The following is a 25184-nucleotide window of genomic DNA, read 5'->3' on the forward strand; positions in this document are numbered from 1 at the left end:
ATTAATCTTTAATTTATAGAGTCAAATATGCAATGCTGTTTTACATTTCATTACTTTATTCAATTTCTGTACCTAAAAACTAATGTTAGACCTACCTAAAAAAAACTCACTGTGAAAATCACTGTTTATTTTATTTGTATCTTTACTCTATTGTATTTATTTGTGCTGTTGCTTGTAGTTAGATAGATTATTCTTATTTTCTTTTATTTGACAGTATAGTTTTTGCCTAAACATAGCACATACTGAACCGTACCGAAACCGTGACTCTAAAACCGTGATACAAACCGAACCGTGAGTAAGTTGAACCGTTCCACCCCTAATAAGCGTTTAAGTTTAAGTTGTGAATTTTTACTGTAGGGGCAGTCGGAGAGCACATTGAGGGGCAGGTCTAAACATAAAATTCAAATATTCATAAATAATTCAAAATTAATTAACTAAAATATACATTTGTCAGGGCTCCATAATGCCGCTAAAATGATAACAAAAGCTGCAAAAAATAAAACACACCAGCATTTTGAACACGACATAAGCCATATTGTCTGATTCACAAAAATGGCTGTAATGAACCAGTTCTTTTAATTAGTTGGTTTAAAGGTGCAGGCAAAAAAGGTACATTGTGTGTTCTTTAAAGAAAGAAGCTATACACTCAATCTTTATAAGGCAATTCTGTAATTCGTTGACTTAAGATTCATTTGGTGGTTTCATTTTAAAAGCCAAATGCTCCGTTATCATTCAACAGCCCTGTTTATGCATTTATGATGCTCAAAACAAATACAAACCAAACCTTAAACCTTTATTTGATAAATAGCTTCTAGCAGAAACACATGAAATATTCCCATCAAAAAGGTGAAAAGGTGAAGGATAGAAGGCATGTAAACAAAACCAAAACATCAGGCAATGGGGTTCAAATCACTGTCTAAACTACTTTACAGCTGGTCTCCAATGACCTATAATAGCCAAACCCACTATTACCCCTTTAGGAGTGAACCTCATTCCTCCTCAAAGTGGTTGCACAGCTAGAAAAATATCAATAGTAACCATCAAATATCACTGAACTCATATAAATCAGTGGGGAAGCGTGCACAGAGTCTGTCTGCACTGAGAACAGCAGCAACACATACCAAAAAAAGCTTCCCCTAAAATACTCACAGAGCATTCTCTTTCTGAAGGACAAAGCCATTATGCATTCAGCTCCTTCTCTCAGATCTAGCATGATGGAGGAGATACAGAAGAAAGACATGCAATCTGACCCTGGAGGAGGCAACAATTAGGGCCCAGTGGTTTCTACACCTCGTGGTAACAAGGCATCTTATCACACTTCCTGCAGGCCACTGAGGAAGGCCCCCAGGGGTCTGACTCGGGGACAAGGCTTCGAGAGAAATAAAGATCCATGGAGGAGAAGAAAGGTGTGATTATCCTACTTATAACTCACCCTCCAGCAGTCCAGAGCAACAGAGGGGAGGTGGGATTTGTCCCTGATTTCACTATTGTGACTTTGTTCAGCATTGTGAGTGATTTCATCACTACTTCACTTCAGACGGATATATAGCTTGTGAGGATAGATTGTCCGCCATGTCACACAGGCACAGAACTTGTAAAAGAGAAAAAAAAAAAAAAAATATATATATATATACATATATGTATAAAAATTATTAAACTACTAAATAAAATTTGCTTTAAATTAATGAAAAGTAACACTTGTTTTGAACTTTCTATTCATCAAAGAATCCTGAAAATAAATGTATCATGATTTCCACAAAAATAATAGAATTTAATAAGGATGATGCAGAAAATTGAGCTTTTCCATCACAGGAATACATTTTAAAATCCATTTTATAAATCCATACATTTTAAAATATAATACTTTTAGAATTTTACTGTTCTTACTGTTTTTTGTTAAAATAAATCCTGCCTTGGTGAGCATAAGAGACTTCTGACCCTAAACTTTTTAAAAGTAGTGTATACATTTTGAACAGACACCCCAAAATTACATATGCAATACATGCACACTCAAATGTGCAATACACTAAAAGTATCCTGTAAACTGCCTCCAACACTCATATTATTCACAGTCACCAACCATGGCGCTGTTGAAGCAACTTCTTGATCATTGCCTACCACAAAACAAAACAGTGTGTGGGAGTGAAAACGCCCTGAACCGAACAAACACGAAGAATTTAAAAAGGCGCGAAGCCTCCATGGAGCAAGTAGCAATTTTCTTCTCATCAAAGGGACCGCTGCTTAGTAACAGCTTTCGCCCAAAACCTGTAGCGCTTTGTGTACGACTAGACGATCAAAACCTGGTAGTGGCAAGGAAAGTGCACAGGAGGTTCTATCACCTGCATTCACAATAACATCTGTACATGCATATCTGCCCCATGCCACCAGGAGAGAGAAGTTTCCATTAATGGCTTCGAGTCAGTCAGGGAAGATGAGTAGGAGAAGACTCCTGCTGACACAGCTTGAGAAGTGTGCTGTGACTGAGTCAATCTCCCTCTGTGACTCTAGTGCAGATGGAAGGGAAGGGTAAGAGAGCTCGCAAGGTTTTTAACATGGCCTCTCGGCATCACCTGCAGATCTCTGGCTTTGTAACATCTGCTGAAGTGAGTGATGGGTGTGGAGGAGAGTCGGCGGGAGGCCTATAGAGCACAACAGGCAAGTTTTGAAAGTAAAAATCTCATTAATTTTCTCCATATTTTAACAGTAACGTATAAACCTTTCAAGACATGAGATATGAGATTATTAATATTATAAATGCACTACCGTTCAACAGTTTGGGATCAAATAAATAAATTCAAATAAATACTGTTTTTTTTTTTATTTCTTTTCATCAAAGAATCCTGAAAAACATATCGGTTTTCACAAAAAATATTAAGTCGCACAACTGTTTTCAACATCGATAGTAATAAAAAAATTTTTTCTTGAGCAGTAAATCAGCATATTAGAATGATTTTTGTAGGATCATGTGACACTGAAGACTGGAGTAATGTGACTGGAGTAATGGCTGCTGAAAATTCGGCTTCACCATCACAGGAATAAATTATATTTTAAAATATATTAAAATAGAAAACAGTTATTTTCAATTGTAATAATATTTCAGAATATTACTGGTTTTTACTGTATTTTCAACCCCAAACTTTTGAACGGTAATGTACATCTGTAGATGGCAAGAGTCTGTGAGATTTTTATTTTTGAAATATTGTGGATATTATGGATAATTGTGGATAATGTGGATAATTTCTATGATAGTCTAAGAACTATGAATTTCCTTCCCTTATTATTGTGATTTGATTAGAGCCACTCTAAAATCCAGAGTTATTTTTAGTGACCTCACTATATTAAATGAAACAATCCAGCTGCTTCGCCTCGACCAAACATGATTCCCATCAGCAGGATGTGGCTCCCTTACTCCCACCACCAGACATCCTCAGGACTAACAGATCTCAACCCACTGATAAATGGCATCCTCAAACAATGGAGCACTCCATGCTGAGAGACCCGGTCTAAAACCTTTTGACCAAGCTTAGAGGTCGAGAACCAGCCACAAGATGAAACTAAGAGGTCCTTCCTACCGTCTTATCTCACTTAGGCCCACGAGTACAACCACTTCTATACAGCCAGACGGTTCCACGCCGGTCCTGGGTCAACGTGACCACGCTAGAAACAAACAAAATGACTCATTCTGCTGTTTTTGTTGCTAGGAGGTTGTGAAGGGTTTTTGGCGACAAGGAGTTCCATTGAGACGGACCGAATGACACACTCCACAGTCGGTTGCCTTGGTTTCCTGCCCTCTAGAAGACAAGTCGATAGGGTCTAACAGTATGGACATTGAAAGCCTGCTGTAATAATGAGCGAAAAGCCATACTGCTGGAAGTGGACTAACGTTAGGGTGGAAACAATGACATTTTAGTTTGGGAAACTGAGTTGGGTCAAACAGAAAGGGAGGATCTGCGAAACGCATCAGGGCACTCGGGCTCATTGGCTATTTCCGGATGTGCCAGGCAAAATAAATGAGAGGCGCGGTGTATTTTACTCAGTGTAGGCCTGGTGGAAAGCACATCTCCAAACACTCTAACTCATACCGTCTGACCTTAAAGGGATACTCCACCCCAAAATGAAAATTTTGTCATTAATCACTTACCCCCATGTCGTTCCAAACCCCTAAAAGCTTCGTTCGTCTACGGAACACAATTTAAGATATTTTGGATAAAAACCGGGAGGCTTGTGACTATCCGATTGACTGCCAAGTAAATTACACTGTCAAGGTCCAGAAAACTATGAAAGACATCTCATTAAATTGTGTTCCGTAGACGAACGAAGCTTTTACGGGTGTGGAACGACATGGGGGTAAGTGATTAATGACAAAATTTTCATTTTGGGGTGGAGTATCCCTTTAAGCTAACATTTACAAATCAATCTCCACTCACGTTGTCAAAGAGCCAAAAAAACTAGAATGGACCTGGTAGACAGCAGAAATATGTATGGTTCTTCACTCCCAAATCCCCTGGGTCGATGCTGCTCCTCAAATCATCAGTCTGATTTCAAAGCGGTAGCTGTTACTGTAAAACGAGGATCAGAAACAGGATCAAGCCGCACGCTGGAGCTGGGAGGTGAAGCGTTCTGTCGGGCTGTCACTTTTTCTGAGGTATGTCGAGAAGTGAGGCATAGACAGGTCATCCTCATGCAGCGAGATCAGATTTACACTTCAAAAAACTAATCCCAGCAGTTTTAAGAATGGCAAGCCTTTGCTAAAAGACAAGGATAGAAAAGGAAAAGGAACAGGTGAACAGGTAAAAAAAAAGGAGGAAAGAAATTACAGAACTTTATGTTCTTATCTTATAGGAGGAGTGCTTCACCATTGCTGTTAGTTTGGAGGTCGTGCAGAGGTTCAATCTGGCAGCTGGTGTGTGAGGCTGGTAAAGGGGGAGGGGAATTACCAATTCTACCTGGTTAGCAGAGCGTCTAGAAGGGGTCTGTTAGCTAGTCAAGGCAGTGAAGAAGAGTAACAACAGGACCTATATAGACAAATAGATATATGACAAATAGATCTATTCAGGCCCAAAATTAACTTATGTACCAGCTCATGTAAAAAAAATATGTTTGAAGAAATGTGCTTTGATCAGTTGGAGTGCTAGTTTTCTGACAGAGAGCACTGCATGCATTGTGAAAGATGAGCAATTGGGCAATTGTAGACATTTATTTCTGCACACTTAGTAAATCCAGAAGAGAAAATGGGATACTGGCTGTTTTGAACCATTTATCTCTAAAAGTACTGTGTGAAATATCTTAGCAGGGGTGTGAACTCGAGTCACATGACTGGAGACTTGACTCGGACTCGAGTCCCAAATTTGATGACTTGCGACTCGACTCGACATAATTATCATTCAGGCAGCGCTGGATTTATAGGCTAGTATACATTAATGGAGTAATAACATAACTTACGACAAAAGAGCCGAGATAAGAAAAAAAAAAAAAAATTACATGATTCGTCCAGCGATCTCCGCTCGTGAAAAGCACTGCCCTGTCCGTTTGATCGCTGCCCAGCAGACACACGGAGCGGGCATGAGAACGAGAGGTGCGGCCACGATCACTGGTGCTCGCCTCATCATCACCGTGACCGCTTCTGTGAAATATTCCTCACTTCTTTTGTTTGTTCGACACCGAGGTGCACCAAGAGAGACAGATACGCATCCCGGGCATCCTGCTCGATGTGCTTTAATTTTATTTATTTTTTTTGTAACAAACACCTCTCTGAGACCTGTTTTTGTCAGATCTCCACTGTTTTTGTTCGATCAGTTACATATTTTATTTGCATGTGCATTTTATTGTATTTAAACCTCCATTAAGTTTAAAGTTAATCCATAATCGAGATTTAAATCTGAGTTTAACTTGCCTGTCTTGACTCGGGACTTGACTTGGGACTTGCCTGTCTTGACTTGGGACTTGACTCGAGAATTGAATGCAAAGACTCGAGACTTACTTGTGACTTGCAAAACAATGACTTGGTCCCACCTCTGTATCTTAGACAGTTGCTACTTGCAAGTCGTGGAAACAAAACTAAAACTCTTTGCCCTCCCATGACAGCTCATTACAAATGTTCCCATGTTTCAACAGGAGTGGGAGCAAGCTCTCTCAACTGAAGCTGGAACTAAATTCAAGTTTATCGTCCAATTTGTTCCACAGTGTCGGCAACATACGATGATTTAATATTTTTATACTGGCCTCTGTGAGTCTGCCAGCTGATGGGGCGAACAACAGTTCAAACAAAGTGACTTACATCATGCCTTACAACACTAGAGGATTTACTGGCATTTACTGACTGTTTTTAGCATTGATAATAATAATAAATCACCTTAGAATTATTTCTCAAAGATCCTGAAGACTGGAGTAATGCTGAAAATTCAGCGTCTGAAAATTCATCACAGGAATAAATTACACTTTAAAATATATTCAAATAGAAGACTATTATTTAAAATTGTAAATACATTTTAATAAACTATATATTTTTTTTATTGGTAAATGCAGCCTTGGTGAGCATTAGAGACTTCTCTTAAAAAACATTTAAAAATCCTACCGAGCCCAAGGTTTTGAACGGTAGTGTAATAAAAATATAATTTCAAAAAATGTATTGCATTTCCACCAGACAAAGAGAGTGATAACACTAGCCGGCTATGTTTTTATATCCTCAGGATATGCACTACATTTATATTTCAAAAATCTCAAAGGTAATAAAAGTAATGTGAGAGTTGAATAGTTTGTTTCAAACACATTCATGAACATATGATCAAAAAGAAAGGGGTCAGTAAATTGCCTTTTGGAAGCTTGAGGATATGAGGTCTCCGACAGCGTTCATATGTCTGATTCATCACCATCTCACCATTCAGTATGAAATTAGTAATTATCATTAATGAAATGGACTGGAGGAAAGACATCACACAATGAGAAATTATCTTTCAACGCCAAAGTGTAGAAGTCATGATCTTGCGCTCCGTCTGTCGTATATTCATTACTTCTCTCACAGGGACGTTTGGAGCCCTGGAGGACTATTAATTGGAGAAGGGGCAGGCTCCCAGCATGCACTACAGGGTGCCAGGTGATGGTAGACAGACAGTCCTGGCACTGAATTGATGACAAGCTTTCTCCTGGTGGAAATGACTGTGAAGGTCAGCCAAAGGAGCAAAGCAAAGACAAAATGTTGGAGGCTGACAAGAAGAAAAATGTAGTCCTCCAAGGGCAAAGGAACAGCCTTTTTGATCATGTCCTTTGTCTGAGGAACAAAAGAGTCTCTTTGCCACTTGGAGCAGGTCCCTGTTACTACATAAAGACAGACTTAGTGGTTTCACGGAGTGAAAAAGTAGAAAAAGTTGCAAAGCGCACTGTGAGCCAACAGTAACCAAGTGAAAAAACAAACAAACGACAGATTCACTCTTCATTAAATCCTCACCTCTTGCCCATGAGGCTTGCAGGTTTTGCGAGGCCAAGATTGCTCTTGTTTGGCTGCTTCTTGCGGCGGATCAGCTTTTTGCGCCCAGAGCCACCGGCAGGCACATCCTCAGCTTGCTGGGTGGTGTTGCTCCCACTGCCCTTGCTGTTGAGGTCCCGCAAAACATCATAATTGATCTTACTGGAGATCTTTTTCTGCTCCAGCATCTTCTCTATGGCCTCTCCCGCAGTGCTGGCCAGGATCGGCTCTCGCTTCTTGGACGGCTTCTTTGGCTAGACAAATTGGAATAGGAGTTGTTTACAGTGAAAAACAAACATTGGAGTCAGTGCTTAAAGAAAAATGTAGTCCTCCAAGGGCAAAGGAACAGCCTTTTTGATCATGTCCTTTGTCTGAGGAACAAAAGAGTCTCTTTGCCACTTGGAGCAGGTCCCTGTTACTACATAAAGACAGACTTAGTGGTTTCACGGAGTGAAAAAGTAGAAAAAGTTGCAAAGCGCACTGTGAGCCAACAGTAACCAAGTGAAAAAACAAACAAACGACAGATTCACTCTTCATTAAATCCTTACCTCTTGCCCATGAGTCTTGCGGGTTTAGCGAGGCCAAGATTGCTCTTGTTTGGCTGCTTCTTGCGGCGGGTCAACTTTTTGCGGCCAGAGCCACCGGCAGGCACATCCTCAGCTTGCTGGGTGGTGTTGCTCCCACTGCCCTTGCTGTTGAGGTCCCGCAAAACATCATAATTGATCTTACTGGAGATCTTTTTCTGCTCCAGCATCTTCTCTATGGCCTCTTCCGCAGTGCTGGCCAGGATCGGTTCTCGCTTCTTGGATGGCTTCTTTGGCTAGACAAATTGGAATAGGAGTTATTTACAGTGAAAAACAAACATTGGAGTCAGTGCTTAGATGGCTCTTATTCATAGCGAAGAGTCCTTTGGCTTTCTAAAAACATTTCTGAAGGCTAAAAGCATACTGGTAATTTAAATAAGTGAGCATTTCTATCTCTTTGGGCATCTGGGTATCATTTAAACAGTGCATTTCCCCACTGGACCTTGATATAATAATGTCAGGCTAACAGCTGTCAACAACAAAGTGGCAGAATCCCATTAGTAGCCTGGGGAAGCTATCAAGACCATCTGATCTGGTCACCGCTGACCGTGTTCCTCGTGTGGTAAAGTGGAACAAGTCTCTTCACAGTCAGCAAGTGGACTACTGTACCTGAAATTGCTATCAGGCTCAAGGCACCTCATTAGAGGTGCAGAGCAGGGCCGGCTAATCCAACCCCGACTGGAAGTCACGGTGCAGATGTCAGAGCAGACAGGTTAAGGAGAGGCGACACTGAGAACCTGGGGTGAAACCAGAGGAGCAAGTGAAGTTAAAATGGAAAGTATGCGGTCTCTTAGGACCTGCAGCTGCTGAGTGTCTGAAGACCCTGGCATGGGAGGAAAGCCCACGTTGACAACATAAGAAAAAGGCAGACGTGCAAACACACACACACACACACACAACATGCTCACCTTCTCCTTATAGGTCCCTTGCTCCTTCTCTTTAGCTATTCTTTCCTCTTTTTCTGAAAAAAAAATAAAACAAAATAGGGAGACACAATGGCTTTATCAAATGGAGTGTTTTAGACTAGACACAAAAAGCAATAAAAAAATAAAGGACTTTAAAAACTCAAAAAACTCTTACAACGTTGAGCAGATTAACTTTAGGACGTCAATCTTTTATTTTTCACAGTAAAAATCAAACTTAATTTCACAAAGTTCAATCATGGGATGAAATTGCAGGAAGTAGTTCACTGTGCCAGTATTTAAAAACAAAATCCTTCCTTTCACTGAATTTTTATCTCTGTGGCTGAGCAGTCCCTTGGTAGGACACATACCTCTGACGTCAGCACAGATCGAGTGTATGAGCTTGTGTTAATAAATGCATTAAGCTCTTCTTCTCTTATACGCTTACCTTTCTGTTCCCTCAAATACTCCTCGTTCTGTTTCATCCACAGCTCTGTCTTGGCCTTCACCTCTATCTCGTTCAAAATGTACTGCAGAGAAGATAACAGGCCCATGCTGATAAGTAAGGATAAGAGGTGATAATTTGTAAATCTGGGCTGCAGAACATCAGACAGTTTTTTGGACTTCACATGACCTGCTAAAGTTCAACAGAAGTTTCAAGCTCCATTTTCAGAGAACAACACAGTAATGTGTTACACTGTAAAATCTTTTTTTCTCTTTATTAGTATTTTCGTCTTGTTTTTCCACAAAAAAAAGACTTACTTGAAAAGCAAAGCTGCATAAGACATAACACATGCTTTCAGAGATTATTATATTATATTACAAGCAAAATATTAAGCATAAATCCAACATTTTGTGAGATTTATGTCTTATTACCTAACAGAATTTTGCAAGTAAATATATCTTCTTTTGTAAAGATGTTTAGATATTTTACCAGAAAAAAGTAATAGACAGAAATACTGATTAAGAAAATTATTTTTGCAGTGTAAGTGAATATAAAAGTTGATCCATAAATCCATTAATTACTAACTACATACTGTACCTTTTCAATCTCTTCTTCATCAATCCCATCCAGATCTAGTTCCCCATTTTTTGCTTTATCTTCCACTACAAAAAGACAAAGACACAAAAGTTAATAAAGTGAAAAAGGATTTTTGGGGCGAAGCAATTCCCACCAGATAGCATGCAAGCTATTCAGGTGAATTTCCTATTTCAGAATGAAATTGACTGGAGTCTACAGCTGTCTGAGATGGTGCAATACACAGGAAGTACTTTGGCGGCGTTCTCTCAATAATGCACGCACTGCCAGCTCTTTGTTGTGTAATTGCCATTAATAGGCTTAGCGGTGATGTGAAAGGATTTTGTGTTCCTCAAACACTTTCCCAAATTGTCTTAATCCCTAAATTAAAATCTCATATTGAGGTAAATATGAAGAGCAATGTTACTGTATGCTAATACAATGGCCTGATGTAACCTCAGATTCACATAAATATGTGTTATAAACACCACCTGAATACAATTAGCATGTGTCTGTAGAAATATATAAATATAAATGAGTTCAGGGCAAGACGATAGAGCTGTAAATAGACATGATGAAAGAAAACAATCACAAAATAAAGCAGCATCTCTGCCTGTAAATGGGAATCTAATGGGTAGAGAATTAAAAACATATGAACATTTGGAATGCAATAATCAATAGTGTTTACTCATGATGTATCAAGTATAAACTCTCTATAGATAACACAAAAGAAACACTCTGATTCTGATTATCATTTGTATTCAGTTTTGCGTGATCTATTCAAGCTAACCTTTTTAAAAACCTAGCCAAAGGATTGAACTAAAGCAAACAATGACACACACGCAAACCTTTCTCTGTAAGTGACTTGAAAGCTGATTTTAGTATGACGAGAATGCTTTCTTTAAATGTAAAGAGCTGCAAAAGTCAGCCTGGGAAAAGTGTGATTAGATTGGTGGAGCCTCTGTGGATCAAGACCAGATGTTCATTGATTGAACATAGAGAGATCTGAACGCCGTCTCTACTGTAGCCATCCGACTCGCATTCATACGCTTTGACATTCTCACAGCGAGACTGGCCAGGGAGACCGGATTTAAATATCTGAACTGAGACAAAAGAAAATAGGTCACAATCTGTCCCCATCTCAGATTCTTACACTTGCATGTGTGAGGTTTAAGACACATCACACTACTTCAAAGGCCGTAGTGTCCAGTATCATTTGCCTGAGTATCATTTGAGATGCAAACATCAGAGGCACCTTCTAAAAAATTGATTCTAACTCCAGTTTAACAGCCAAGGAAAGAAAAACAAGTCACATTCTACAATCTGGGGTCTGCACTGGAATGCTTGAGGGTCCAAAGAAAATTAGAAAAAAATGATAAAATGTTTTACACAGTAATTATAACACATCTGATATTATTACTGTTTCATTGCCTTTTACCAGAAATCATTAAATTAATCATGATTATTTTATTCCATTGACAATTCTTAACAGTAATAAATAAATCTAAATTAAATCCATTTTTTTTATAAAATTCTAAAGATTTATAAATCTAACATTACTTCAATAATAAAATATTATAACTTTAAATAATTTTATATAGTAGAATATAAAAGCATGTCTTTATAAACAGTATGTTGTCTTGTTATAATATTATTATTAATTTCTTACATTGGTCATTATACATGAAAATATGCAGTTGCCTTTATATTTTAGTAAGTGGGTACTTCATAAAAGGAGCACCATATTTGTAGGTTCTGGGTAAAAAAAAGTTTAAAGACCCTTTAAAAAAGTTAAACTGTTGACAAATTTATAGTTAGCTTCCTGAATAACAACACAGCCAGTTTAATGGCACATACATCGGAAGGTAAATCTATCCTCCCCATGTTGTCCTCATTGTCAAGCAAATGTGTACATATGTACTTGTGTAGATGATGTTTTTGTCCTAACTCACAATTTCTTTGTCACATGATTTCAGTCAAAGGCCAGTGTCTCATATCAAATTTTTGTGTTTTTTCTTACTGCCTTCTTCACACCGTGTATTACATCTTCTACTATCTCCAACACCCTGCTCCTCTAATACCTGGTTTTCAACTGGGAGGTGAATTCTAAATCTTTAGCAGGACTGTAATTGAATCCAGGTATCTCGTCCATAAGACGGAGATAGGGTACTTGCTCAGGCATGGACCAACATGGGCACACTGGTCTATGAGGGAATTGGGCTTGTTTGCAGGCAGCTTGGAGTGGCTGTCACATATCAAACCCAGTGGAGCAAATCACAGCGTTTCCCCAGAGCGATTGCACAGTCGGCTTGGATAGAAGGGAGAAAGAAAAACAACATGGCGAGATCAAGTTTCAGCTCTTTAGAAGGCTGGAGTATGGCTGATTGGGGTTGGATAGATGATGGTAACAAGGAGCTCCAGTTTCGAAGGAGTTGAAAAACGTGAAAGGAGTCACCCAAAGGTCACACAGGCTAAGCTATGCAACCAGCAGGGAATGGTTATACAGCCTCAAGCCACCAATTTTAGTGAAATTTTGTAGCCAAAAAAAAAATCACATTGTCAGCAGAATACAGATATATGTAGCACTGCTCACACAGAAGTTACTTTCGAACTAAGCAGCTTTCTGTTTGTCAGTGTGTTGAATTTCCATGACCAACTTGAACATGAGCTAAATCTGCATGGGGGGCTTTTTTGCCTTCACATTAAACTCCCAATTCCTATTGGAATGACTGGATTTCACCAGTGACATTTCACATGAGCAATGGTATTTAAATGCAAAACCCTAGGGTGTAGCATAATGCAGCTTTTCTCCAAAAATAAACATTCAATTAATCTCAAAATGTCTTCTTATGTTCATGGCAAGAAAGAAATAAGAATATTTTAATAATTTAAACTCTCTGTTTTCCATTCATAGCTCTAAAATTGCACAACAGTACAAAGCAACATGTCAAACTCCAAAAAAGATATATATATATATATCACTCTATAAGTACCAAAAAGTAATAAAAGTAGTCCATATGAATTTCAAAGTAGCTATGTGATGAATAAACCGAAATGTAAGTTATTACTGGTTCTGTCATGACAGCTCATTGGCTTCCGATACAGGAGAGAACCAATCAGCTGTGCCATGTGATAAGGATGTCATTAGGTTAGATTGAGTTAGACCTATCGGACTTCGTCATCTAGAGTTTCATGCCAGAACTCTGTATTTCTCAAATCAATTACGACATTTGTTCATGAGACACGTGCAATCCAATGATTTGATATTATTGACGTCCAACCTGCGGCACCATAATTGATTTGAAATCTGGCTTCGGAAAACCTGAAACAGTCTCGACTTTTGAGATGTCATTTGTCATTTTGGATCATTACGAATTAGTATGCAAAAAAGCTGTCTGACAATTCCTCAAAATTCTCCCTTTGTGTTCCAATCTTTTGTGTTTAGGGCAAACTGTCCCTTTGCCTTCTTCAAAAACATGGCATTTTGTTTGTGTGATGATATTAAGAACACAAAACAAGATTAAATGCTCCTAATGCAATATGCTCCAACATATTTTAACGAAGAACGAGCCTCTAATATGAGTATGCACTTGACTGAACATAATCCAGATTACATAATGAATCATATGAATCATTATGCAAATGAACAGATCAGCTTGATGCTCCACTGTGAAATGCCACAGAGATGAATGAATACTGGGAGCAACATTTGCATTTTGAGTTTTGAGTTTGCATGAATGTTTGTAGATTATTTTATAAGTCATTATATTATAAACCACAACCTGTGAATTGCTGTAATAAATAATAATACATACCATCTGGGTTTTTTTTCATTTAATCAAATGAATTTATAGATCAACTGGTGTTATCATTTAAAGGATGAATTATTAGAATGCCAACAAGAGACGACCATGTTATGAAGATCCACTGAGATTTACTCTAGATGTAAACTAACTTCTTTTGCTCAAAGCTTGAAAAAGGATTGAAAGATCTTGCAGACTGAGAATGTTTCAAGCTCATACAAAAACGAGGACAAGGTGGAAAAAAAACCTCTTGCAATATGGCATGATAACCTCTGAGGGCCTTTTCCAACCTCACCACCTGCTCACTCTGACTGTGCCATGGGCAAGCAGGCCAAGAAGTGAAGAATGTATGTGTGTATGTGTGTGTATTCTTGTCTTCGGGTCAGCTACAGTAGGCAGCTACAGTATCTTTTAAATCAGACTCTATATCTGCCCTAACACATTGACATTCTGCACATGCCGTTAACTACAGATGTGGATAAACTACAAAAGAGCCTTTTACTCTCCGCTATCCCTCAGCATGTTTTGATCATGTCAAACACATCTACTTGAAAGGTTAAATGCTGTATTTGCCTGCAGAAGCTGTGCTTTCGAATGTGTCATTCAGTGAATGTCTTCCTAGACTAACTGTCATCTCCATCTACACGCAGTCTCCCATCTCTCTCTCGTTCCCCAAGCCATTGGTCAATCTAAATCAAGCACAGCTGTCTGACTGCATGCAGGCCATTAGATTGATACCTTACACATGCAAGCAGGAGTGGCATTAACAGCAGAGAGAGGGAGGGACAGCGCTCAGAGCGCACTGGACCATGAGGCAGCATCATCACAGCTGAAGCTCAGTGCACAACAGGAAATGCAGTGTAGCAATGCAGTATGGGACGAGTTGCAAGCAGGTGTAATAAATCAGTGTCCCTGCTGCAGTAAACTCATGACATGCCCCTCAATACATACAGACAGGAGAATTTCACTTTTTTACCCCTGGAATAGGCACTTAAAACTGTAAGCTTTAGGGGCCATTTACAAGGGATGTGTTGTTTTTTAATGTTTCTATGTAAGCATACACTATCTCACTGGTTTTTCAAGGACTCACAGCATGAGCAATGCATTTTTAAAATGCTGTGTCTATTAAAGGAAGTTCAAATTTATCACAGCATTACAATGTACAGTATGAAAAACGGTTATTCATTTTGAGATTTCCTAAGATTTTGCATTGAACAGTGTTTATAAAGATGAACTAAATGAGTGTTAAATGACGGCAAAGCAATGATATTTTAGTGTTAGTTATCTACTATTATAGTACTTAATATTTTGAATAAACTTTTATTTTTCCATTTAGTAAATGTGTATATCTATTTAGCTTTAAACTATTCTATTAGCTTCACTTCAGCTTCAACATAAGTTAGTTGACAATGCAACATTTCTATTTTTTCTAAGGTTTTCACCTAATATTTATATTTCATTTTATTTCAGCTTTATTTAAGCAAACAAAAACTATTTTTATTAATAGTTTTAGTTTAAGTTAACAATGATAATACAATAAAAAGACAACATAAATGTACAGATTGTACAACGCTCAATTAAATACCGTATATAGATATCGGTCGATACAGGGAAAAAAACTCTAATATTGCCTGCTATAAGTCCGCGAGGGGCTGAGGAAACTCATTAGTATGCTCATTATAAAGTCATTAGTGTGCCACATACTAATTGGATTTAAACCTATAGAGTCACATAACTGTCTTCAGTAAGATCAATATGTGCCTTTATTTTTCCAAATTTTATACTAGCCTTTTTTCCACTCACATGGAGAGAAAAAGAAATGGGGAACGGGACTGGTAAATGTCACAAGCTGGATACAAACTGTTTCGCCTACATGAGCACCATAGGTCAGAGTATGAGAGCATGTGTGCTAACTGCTTGGTTCCAAAACAGTAACAGTAGTCACTGATGATTCAGAGACATTTGGAAAATTTTATGAAAACCACGTGTTGTCCGTGCAGGGGAAATTAAGATTATTTTGAAGCCTGAGCATTCAACTATCTCGGTAAAGCTGCCGGTACTGAGATTCTCAATGCTGCAAGATTGCAAAATATCCTGGTTTGGAAAATCTTTCCCGTATTTTAATCTTTTCATTCTCTCTCTCTCACGCACACGCAGAGTCAATCTGAAATGCATTACCCAAGATTTGGTGGCCAGCTCTGTATGGGGTTGGAATATATTGAATAGTGAAAAACAAAAATTGATAATAGACTCCCAAACCCCTTTATCATCATCAGATTAAAATTCATATTTCACTGCACTTGCTGCTCTGGAAAGTATATATTGATTAAATAAGCGGGACTCCTTAGATGCCTTTTGAGGGAGATTTCTGGGTTAAAACTGGTGCGCCGGTGGGAAGTTAACCTGTGTGAAACAGATGCTATTGATGGAAAGGAGGCTGTGGAATTGGCCAGTCGCTCTCTTCACAGCAGTGAAAGTGAGAGAGTGAAAATCTCATGTATCCCCAGAGAACTGAGGAGACAGACAGTCTGAAAGAGTGAGACACTTCAGTACCGACAGCCTGTCAGAGTGAGAGAGGCATCTGCCAGACCTCACACATACACACACACACACACACACACACACATTCTTGGTCACTTGCTTTCTACCTCTCTCACTCACTCTCACTCACTTTGTCTTTGTCTGTCTCATGTGTTCCCTATTTAGAGAACACAAAATTTATGCAGACCTGCATGCAGCAGTTTAAAAATGCAGCTTTTTGCACTTTCAGTCCCTGCTACACTGGAATATGCCTACTCATAATACAATTATAAATACTTATAAAGTGACTTACAAAGTAAAATAAAATAAAACACAATAAAAATAGGACTGGCCAACTATCCAGGGTGTTTCCCTGCCTGAGGCCCCAGATGCTAAGATATACAAAGCTTTAAAAAATTCTAATAACTCACTCTTTTTACTGTTTTTCTTCATCTTTCAGTGCGCACACAAACACATATTCACAACCCAAAATTCAGAGTGGCCAGTAGTGCATCTTTGGCCTTCATAGTCTGCTGTATGTATTGTTGTGAGCACTGAGAGTCACCCATGCTGAGTGGAACCCCATAAAGCCGTCTTTATGAGCGACTAAGAGGCTTTCCCTCCTGCAGAATCATCACCTTCTCCTGCAAAAGGACAATGATGACGAGGGAAATGTATCAGCAAACTGCCATAGCAGAAATAGTCCACGGAAAGCCCCTCAGACAGCATATCACAGTCTAAACTGCTTTAAAATAATGCAGCTCAGCTCCGATCTCGTAGACTGGCCGGAGGAGACATATGCTGCATTCAGATAAACCACTGCTGCTCATCATTTAGAGCTGCAGGGAACACCTAGGTCGAGGAGTCGTCAGGGGTCAGGGTCAAAGGTTAAAAGGGAACGGCCAGAGTTCAGCTAGCGAGCAGGTGCTGAGGTCAGAGGAGTTTTGCTGAGCCGTATCTTGTGATATTCTGTTGGGTCCTGTGACATTTTGTCTTTCAATAATCTAAAGCTTTTGGTAAATAAAGTGATCTGCTGCAGACAGCCACAGCCATTGATTGAATGCATCCTGACCAAAAGATGTTCTTAACAATGGTCCTAACTCAATGTTATCAATGCTTTGAAGATCAATACTGCTTAACTGCACTAACATTCAACATTTTCTTAAAGAAATTAATACTTTTATTCAGCAAGGATGCATTCATTTAATTAAAAGTGACAGTAAAGTTTACATAGTTACAAAAATAAATATTTTCAAATAAATTTTCATCTTCTGAACTTTCATTCATCAAACGTCTATCACAGTTTTCCACAAAAATATTAACCGTTTTCAACCCTGATAACAATAATAAAAACTTCTTGAGCAGCAAATCGGCATATCAGAATGATTTCTGAAAACTGAAATAATGGCTTCTAAAAATTCAGCTTTGCTATCACAGTAATAACAAAAACAATGCATGCACTACTGTTCAAATATTTCTTATGCTCACCAAGGCTGCATTTATTTTTGTTTAACTGAACCCTCTCATGTTGATATCACTGAATGACAGTTAAATAATGAATACAGTCATCTGTGCAAGTAAAACAGGACATGATTTCATTACCTCGGAGTAAAGCTCCATACGTTTCCTGCCTCTGAAATCATATGCTCTCTATAAACTGAAATGAGATCAGCATAAAAACACTATAATGAGAAAGTACATCTGTGGCTTTTGCTCTGCTGTACAGCATGAAGCAGAAAGATTGGAGCAGCTCTTATTAAATGTCTTAAAAGGATTTCAAAAAGCTCTAAGTGATTATGTCTGGAAGACCCTCCATCGGAGCACTGACTTTCACAATAGCAAAGGGTTAAAGCTTTCCTAAAGATTAAACATTCACCACATTTCCTACAGTCATCCATCTTATAACAAAGAAACCCAGTGACTACGTATTCTGCTTGATATAACCAGGAAATATTTAGTTTTAACAGACAAATGGACCACAAGAGTTTGGACCTTTAGAAAAATGGGATAAAATATTGTTAATAATATAATATTGTTATGAAATAGTATATCAAGCAATTCAAATCATTCATAAGATCATATGAACCCATACTTTTTATTTATTTTTTTAAGTCAACATGAAATGAAAATTGCAACCATTTTTTCCCCCATTGTGAAACGTATATCCGAATGAAATGGCTTCTCAAATGAGAAAAAGAATGTAAGATGGAACTTGATTTTGTCTATCGGGAATTGATTGGACTGCGATCATTTCATGTGAGTGACAGGTTGCTAGAGGAGAGGGATTGAAACTTGGCTGGCTATTGAGCCACTGTTGGCCACTCGTCTTGGCTGTTGGTTATTGTTTTTGATGTAAAATTACAGGAAGTTTTTTTTTTTTAAGTCATGGTATGCACTGATAAATTCTTTATAATAAATGCTGCAAAATTCCAAAAAAAAGAACTGTCAGTTTTACTTTCACGATGAATTTAAATATTGTTGCTAATCTGATGACCAGTAATCATACATGATTCCTGACCCCTAAATATCCATGAATTTTGTGTTTTTCATCTGTGACCAGAACTCATTTGGTCTATTTTCCAGATTTTTCCATGACCCTTTAAGAATTTAATAATTGCTGTGACTTTTCCAGGCCAAACCAAGTCAAACTCATATTAGGGTTGTAACGGTGAGGAAATTTTCCCACCGGTTAATCGACGTGTGATTTTACTTTCACTTTCAAATAGCGGCAATTCGGCGTAAAGCAATTGTTCGTTTGAATTTTCCCTCTTTTCCTCGCTTTCCTTCGCTTTTAAATAGCTTAAAAGCACCGTGCGCATTTGACTTTCACTTTACTTTCGAATTAGCGTCAATTCGGCGTCAATTGCTTGAATGCAACAACAAAATACAACGTCAGACTCACTTTAGCCTATATATAAAACATAGAACTTTCTATGTTTGGGCAAGTGACGTAACCGGTGTTGCGGCTTAACAACGGTATCACCGTCAGCACCGTCTATCGCGGCAAGCCTAACTCATATCCCTGATATTTCCAAGGTTTCCAGTACTGCGTGAACCCTGGTAGTACTTTGAGCCATAATCAACACCTTTTACTACATTTTCCCTTAAAATGCTTACAGAAAATGTGAAAAAGGTTTGCAGATTCCATCTAGAACAGTGGTTCCAGACATTCAGAGGGACCCGAATATCATAAAATTATTTAATCAGTCATAAAAGTGAATGAAAAATGAATCTATATTAATGTAATCTTAATTAATTTAGCTAAAAACACTAAAAATAAAGATGTACAAGATTAAACTGACATCCTATTTTTGAGTTTTTTTAAATTAATACTAAATTAAATTGTTTATTTATTTAATTACCATCGGTTCAGATAAACGGGTCTCAATAATGTCTTGTCTTGGGAGTCTTTGAGTCAAAACTGTTTAGAACCGTTCAAAAGCTACTACTGACTAAACACATTTTTTCACAAAAAAGCATCATCACTAGAAAAACAGGAAATGCTGAATGTTGAGAGTATACAGTACATAGCCACAATTTATCATATAAAACAGCAAAGAAAGACACAGTATGTTGTAATGAATGCTTTGTTTGGCCAAAGAGAACATCATACTGTGCTGAGGAAGTGGCACACTCACTGTTTGTTGTGTCTTCTTCTGTGATGCATTCCCGAATGGAGTCTGTTAGACCAAGGCTGGCTGCACTGGGCAGAGGCCCGAAGAGGGCTGTCAGTGGCACATGTGTGGCCTGACTGGAGAGCGGTACTGTATCCCTGCTCCCCTCCTGATCCTCCATTCCTCCCCGGTCCCCCTGTTCAAGCACCTGACTGATGAACTCCTGGTTGAGATGTTGAGCTGCTGCCTCCATTTCCTCATCCTCTAGTTCTTCATCTCCAGTCATCCCAGAGGCCAAAGAAACACAGTCATCATCTAAAAGGGTGTTACAGCATGAATCAAAAACCAACATCTGCACGTGAATCAGCATAAAATCACACAATACTCTCTATTAAGAACAAATATCATCAGCGAACTGTGCTCAGATGAGCCTAGGTGTAATAAATAAACATGCAGAGCACTTGATTTGATCTACCTTCTTTTGCGTAGGAGGCATAAATCCCTCTCAGTTTGGTTCTGCTGCTCACTGCCAGCTGTGTCTCAATCTCATCGCGGTATGAGTTGATCTCACCTGCAGACAATGTACACACACATACACATAAGCCTGATGTCTCTGATAGTTTGTGATTTTTTGTCTGAAAAATATTCAGCATGCAACATGGATTCCTTGGTAGAGTGTGTTCAACGTTCAGATTATGTATGCTAATGGCACGTCAAGTAATGATGTATAGTCCTAATATATGGAGGCATTTATGGAAACAGCTGCTGTCGGTAAGGTGGGCACTCTAAACCACAAGGGAACTTGACATTCATAATCGTCAAAAAAATCTTGAAATGCTTAGTGTAGCCAAGATAACGCACCACAGAGAGCATTCAGATGCCATGTTGAGTCAATAGAGAGAATCAATATCTTATTCCAGGAGGACAGACTAACCTTGGTATTCCTCAAGTTTCTTGGCCAGCTCCTGCTCCAGCTGAAACAATGACATTTCAATTAAGAGAACCATTTATCCAGAGTCTCATATGGCTGAATCTTATATTCATAGCTTCATATCTGGTCACACACACACACACACACACACACACTATTGTATTCGGTCAGTAAGATTTTGAAATGTTTTTGAAAGAAGTCTCTTAAAATATCTTATTATTATCAATATTGAAAACAGTTGTGCTGCTTAATATTTTTGTGGAAACAGTGATATATTTTTTCAGGATTCTTTGAATAGAAAGTTCAAAAGGACAGAATTTATTTGAAATAGAAGTCTTTTGTAAATGTATTTATAAATGTCTTTCACTTTTGATCAGTTTAATGCCTCCTTGCTAAATATAAGCATTAATTTCTTTAAAAAAAAAAGAATAAATAAATAAATAAATATCTCAACAGCCATGTATCCCCCATATGAGTACCTGCTGCATCTTGAGTTTTTTCTGTCCTGCAACAAAAGACGGAGGATCACATTCTTTCTCAAGGTCCACTCGCATGAACTCATCGATGGTCAGGGCACTGGTGGGGGTCTCCTCAAACTCTGTCAGCCTGGTTGATACAGTAATTAAATGATATTTAATAATATTGACAAGATATATCTAATATTGACTGATACCAATATGGTACCGATATATATTGTACATCCCTAGTTCTACTGTGAAAAATTAAATGTGAGATATTTAAACATTATGTTTCAAACATTAGTTTGGACACTACATGTTTTTGGGTGACAATAGCAGTCAATTTCCCTAAAAATATGCTCAGATAAGCCATGATATTCACCTTTTTCTCAGCGTGGCCTCACACACCTTGACGACAGATATCACCTCCTTCACCGTACGACGGAATTCATGCATACGAGCTGCTACGAGCAGAGCTGGGAGGACATGGGAGAGAAAATGAGGATAAATGTTTTGTCCCAAACAGTATTTTTTCTCAATTTGTATGACATTTCACCCCTGTGCAAATATACAGTGTATGTACCATACAAAAGTGTTGAGAGTGCATTTTCTATAGTAAGGGAGCAATTGTAAAAAGAATCTCTGCAGATGCTGAGGTGTGCTGTGCGATACAATAACCTGGTTAGTAGGCATTATGTAAATTGTGCTGCGGAGTTGTGTTTAAGGGAAAAACAACAAAACAAGCCTATACAATCCCATTTCCATCCACTGTCAACATAAAACCAAATGCTCATCCGATATATTTAGACAATATTTCTATAAGCGAACAATATATTTATTCACTAACACTTGTGTAGGATTTTTTTTGTCCTAAAAAGCAAAAAAAAAAAGCATTTTGTCAGATCAATTTTGATCTGAATAAAAACACAAAAAATGACAGTTTACAAAAATGTAAATATTACATATTAAATGTTAGTAAAATGTTTACTAACAATAATATAGTATTATAATTTTCAATATATTTATTATATATCTTTATTGCTTGGGCACACATAATTTTTGTTACTTTGAAATAAGTAAAACTTGTATGTTGCATGTTCACTTAGTTGTTCAGTTTCTAATAAAATTAAATAAATAAATAAACAAACCAGTTTTTATAGTAGAAAAATTATTACAATTTAAAATGCAACTTTATTTTAATAGATTTCAAAATGTTAATTTATTCCTGCAATGCAAAGCTGAATTTTCAGGAGCCATTACTCCAGTCTTCAGTGTCACATGATCTTTTAGAAATCATTCTAATATGCTGATTTGCTGCTCAAGAAACATGTCTTCTTATTATCAATATTTAAAACAGTTGTGCTACTTATTAATTTTGTGGAAATGGTGATACATATTCAGGATTTTTTGATGAACAGAAAGAGAACGGCATTTATTTGAAATGGAATTTTTTGTAAAAATATAAAAGTATGTACTATCAAATTAATCAATTTAATGCATCGGTGCTAAATAGAATTAATAATTTATTCAAAAATAAATGCATATTCTAAATTGTATCCTAAATTCAGCAAAAATTGAAGTGCAAACTTACTGATGAATAATCATTTCTGAGTGAAACCGTTCGTAACAAAAACATGAGTGCAAGAGTGAAACTTTTGCACTTTTTTGCTTTTATCTTGATATTTGTTTTTGCAGTGTTCACACTGGTTCACAGAAGGTGAAGTGTAGTTGTGTTTACTCCCCTCGCTCTAAAACAATCAACCTCAATGCAGAAAACTGACATTTACACTTACCATATTCCCCTGAATACTGTGAATGATTAATGATGAATTATTAATTATTCAGATATTGCAGCAGCGGATGTTAGATGGGAAAAGTGAGACAGTGAGAGAGGGTTGAACTAGAGATGCAGGCAGGAAGTTTGCCTTCTATTCCTGAGACAGAGTGCAGAGACCACTGCGTTCTGCTTCAGATCGAGGGCACCGAGATCTGTGCGGTGGTAAAGCACTTGCAGTGATCTCCTTTTTATCCTTGTTATGGAACTCGCTGCTCCAGTTCCCATGTCAAACTTTTAGCACATTAAGGGATTTGCTTTATGATCTGACAGATGCGCAGAACTATAGCGTAGACTATTTTCATTTTGAGCTGACAAAGAAGGCGTAGTGAATCTTTTAAAAACTCGGAGGTTAATCCAAAACAAAGAAAGGACTGACGTTTAAATGGAGAGTTTACACAAAAATGAAGATTATTTTATGATTCATGGTTTATGTTGGTGGTTTGATTCAAGTCTTCTCAATTTGATTTAGACTCTGCGTTCATCATGAGAAGATCAAAGATTTCATTAGGACCTCACAGACTTTTATTGCATGGACATGAACAGCTGCAACATTCTTCAAATATCTTTTTTTTGTGTTCCCTAGATAAACAAGAAAATCGTACAGGTTTGCAATGACATACGGGTGAGTAAATATGGATGGAATTCTCATTTTTGGGTGAACAAAACCTCCAAGAGACCTCCAAATACAACAGCAGAGTGTTTATCATTAGAACATTGGACAATTTACCTGCACCACACAAGCCTGATGGTCGCCGTCCCGTGTGCATCCAGTCTCTTTTCATCCTCTGCAGCAGTCTGAGAGCAGTCATCGAAACCTCATGAGTCTTTTCACCGAACTCCAACATGTGGGCGAATCGTGGAATGTACAGACATGGATCTATGAATAGAAATCAACAGATCTGTAATCAGTGACTGGACACGAACCTGAGAACATAACCTAAATTTGTAACTCCAATTTGAAAACTGAGTTTGACTTTATTACAAATCAAGGCTTTTCATCTCTGTGTACCTCGTTTAGCTGGTGCCCTTTCAAAAGATTTAAAAAAGCATAATTTTTTTTGTTGTTCTCCATGACTCCATGCTGAATCTAGAACACAGTCCTGCTATGGGAACCTTTAAAAGAGGCCTGGCTTAGTCAATCCGTGGGAGCAAATATCCCTCACTTCCACCTACTTCTAAGTCCTTGGGTAAACTCATTCTGCTGGCCCAATAAAGCCCAAACATCACTGCTGTCCTAATAAGAAGGAAATGAGCTCAGCTAAGGAAGGTGGCCATCTATGACCCTATCTAAGGCTACACTATAAGGACTGCACCTGCACTTATGAGACATAGTATGTTCATTGAAATCTCCCTAGACTGTGTCTGTCACTGGCCTTTTTATACTGCCAAGCAATTTTATATTAAATTATAATATTTATTGATGCAGTACTAGAGCAGAGCAGTTGACAGAACAAATATTCAGTGCCGTTTAAAAAAATTAATTTTCTTATGTAACATTCTTTGGAATGATCCATACTGCTCTGAAAAATAAATTGATTTTCAGACTTCTATTTCAGTCATGGCTGTAAAATTATCTGATTTGTGAGACTGTGACGGTCAGAGTTTGATTAAGGGAAAAGTGACAAATGAATACAGGGAGAAATAATCAATTAGAACTGTGAGAATTGTTGGTGGGGATGGGAAACTTGGCTTTGCAGAAAAAGAGTCCTCTTGGTGAGGGTTGTACACAGCACTGTCTACAGTTAGGAAAAATCCTCCTTGAGAAAGCCACATGCTGCATATTCCAACAACAGAAACCCTACTGAAGCAAAATTATGGATAATGCTCTTCATTTTAGTGCTATAACAGGTTCTGATCTAGGTTGAACAATGACATCCCTTAGAAGATGCATTGAGGGATCAGATGTCTCAAACTTATTCTCTGACCTTGTCCTTCACTTGTCTGATGTGTCTGTAATTGTTAAATCATCATTTGCTTAGGGGGAAGCTTGATTCTGACACAGTGGGAGTGCTAAATTGAAAGCACTAATCAAGATCTTCTGAAATTAGCACATGG

At 37.9% G+C, this 25184-nt stretch overlaps 1 protein-coding gene across 2 annotated transcripts in view; it reads right to left on the reverse strand.

Annotated features, from left to right (window-relative positions):
• Nucleotides 1–25184, reverse strand: part of brf1b (BRF1 general transcription factor IIIB subunit b) — a 70545-nt gene that overhangs the window by 20358 nt on the left and 25003 nt on the right. The window contains exons 7-16 of one of the 2 annotated variants that reach the window (XM_016525466.1): nucleotides 23857–24006; nucleotides 21675–21768; nucleotides 21314–21440; nucleotides 20838–20877; nucleotides 20379–20474; nucleotides 19928–20218; nucleotides 9991–10055; nucleotides 9397–9478; nucleotides 8955–9007; nucleotides 7445–7716 (exon numbers count right to left, since the gene is read on the reverse strand). In XM_016525466.1, coding sequence (XP_016380952.1) covers nucleotides 7445–7716; nucleotides 8955–9007; nucleotides 9397–9478; nucleotides 9991–10055; nucleotides 19928–20218; nucleotides 20379–20474; nucleotides 20838–20877; nucleotides 21314–21440; nucleotides 21675–21768; nucleotides 23857–24006 — 1270 coding nt within the window. Of the gene's footprint in view, nucleotides 1–7444; nucleotides 7717–8010; nucleotides 8283–8954; nucleotides 9008–9396; nucleotides 9479–9990; nucleotides 10056–19927; nucleotides 20219–20378; nucleotides 20475–20837; nucleotides 20878–21313; nucleotides 21441–21674; nucleotides 21769–23856; nucleotides 24007–25184 lie in introns of both variants that reach the window. The other variant, XM_016525465.1, reaches the window with a different exon arrangement.

This window comes from Sinocyclocheilus rhinocerous, unplaced genomic scaffold, assembly GCF_001515625.1.
Source record: "Sinocyclocheilus rhinocerous isolate Xijiao unplaced genomic scaffold, SAMN03320098_v1.1 scaffold453, whole genome shotgun sequence".
In the NCBI taxonomy this organism is placed as follows: Eukaryota; Metazoa; Chordata; class Actinopteri; order Cypriniformes; family Cyprinidae; genus Sinocyclocheilus; species Sinocyclocheilus rhinocerous.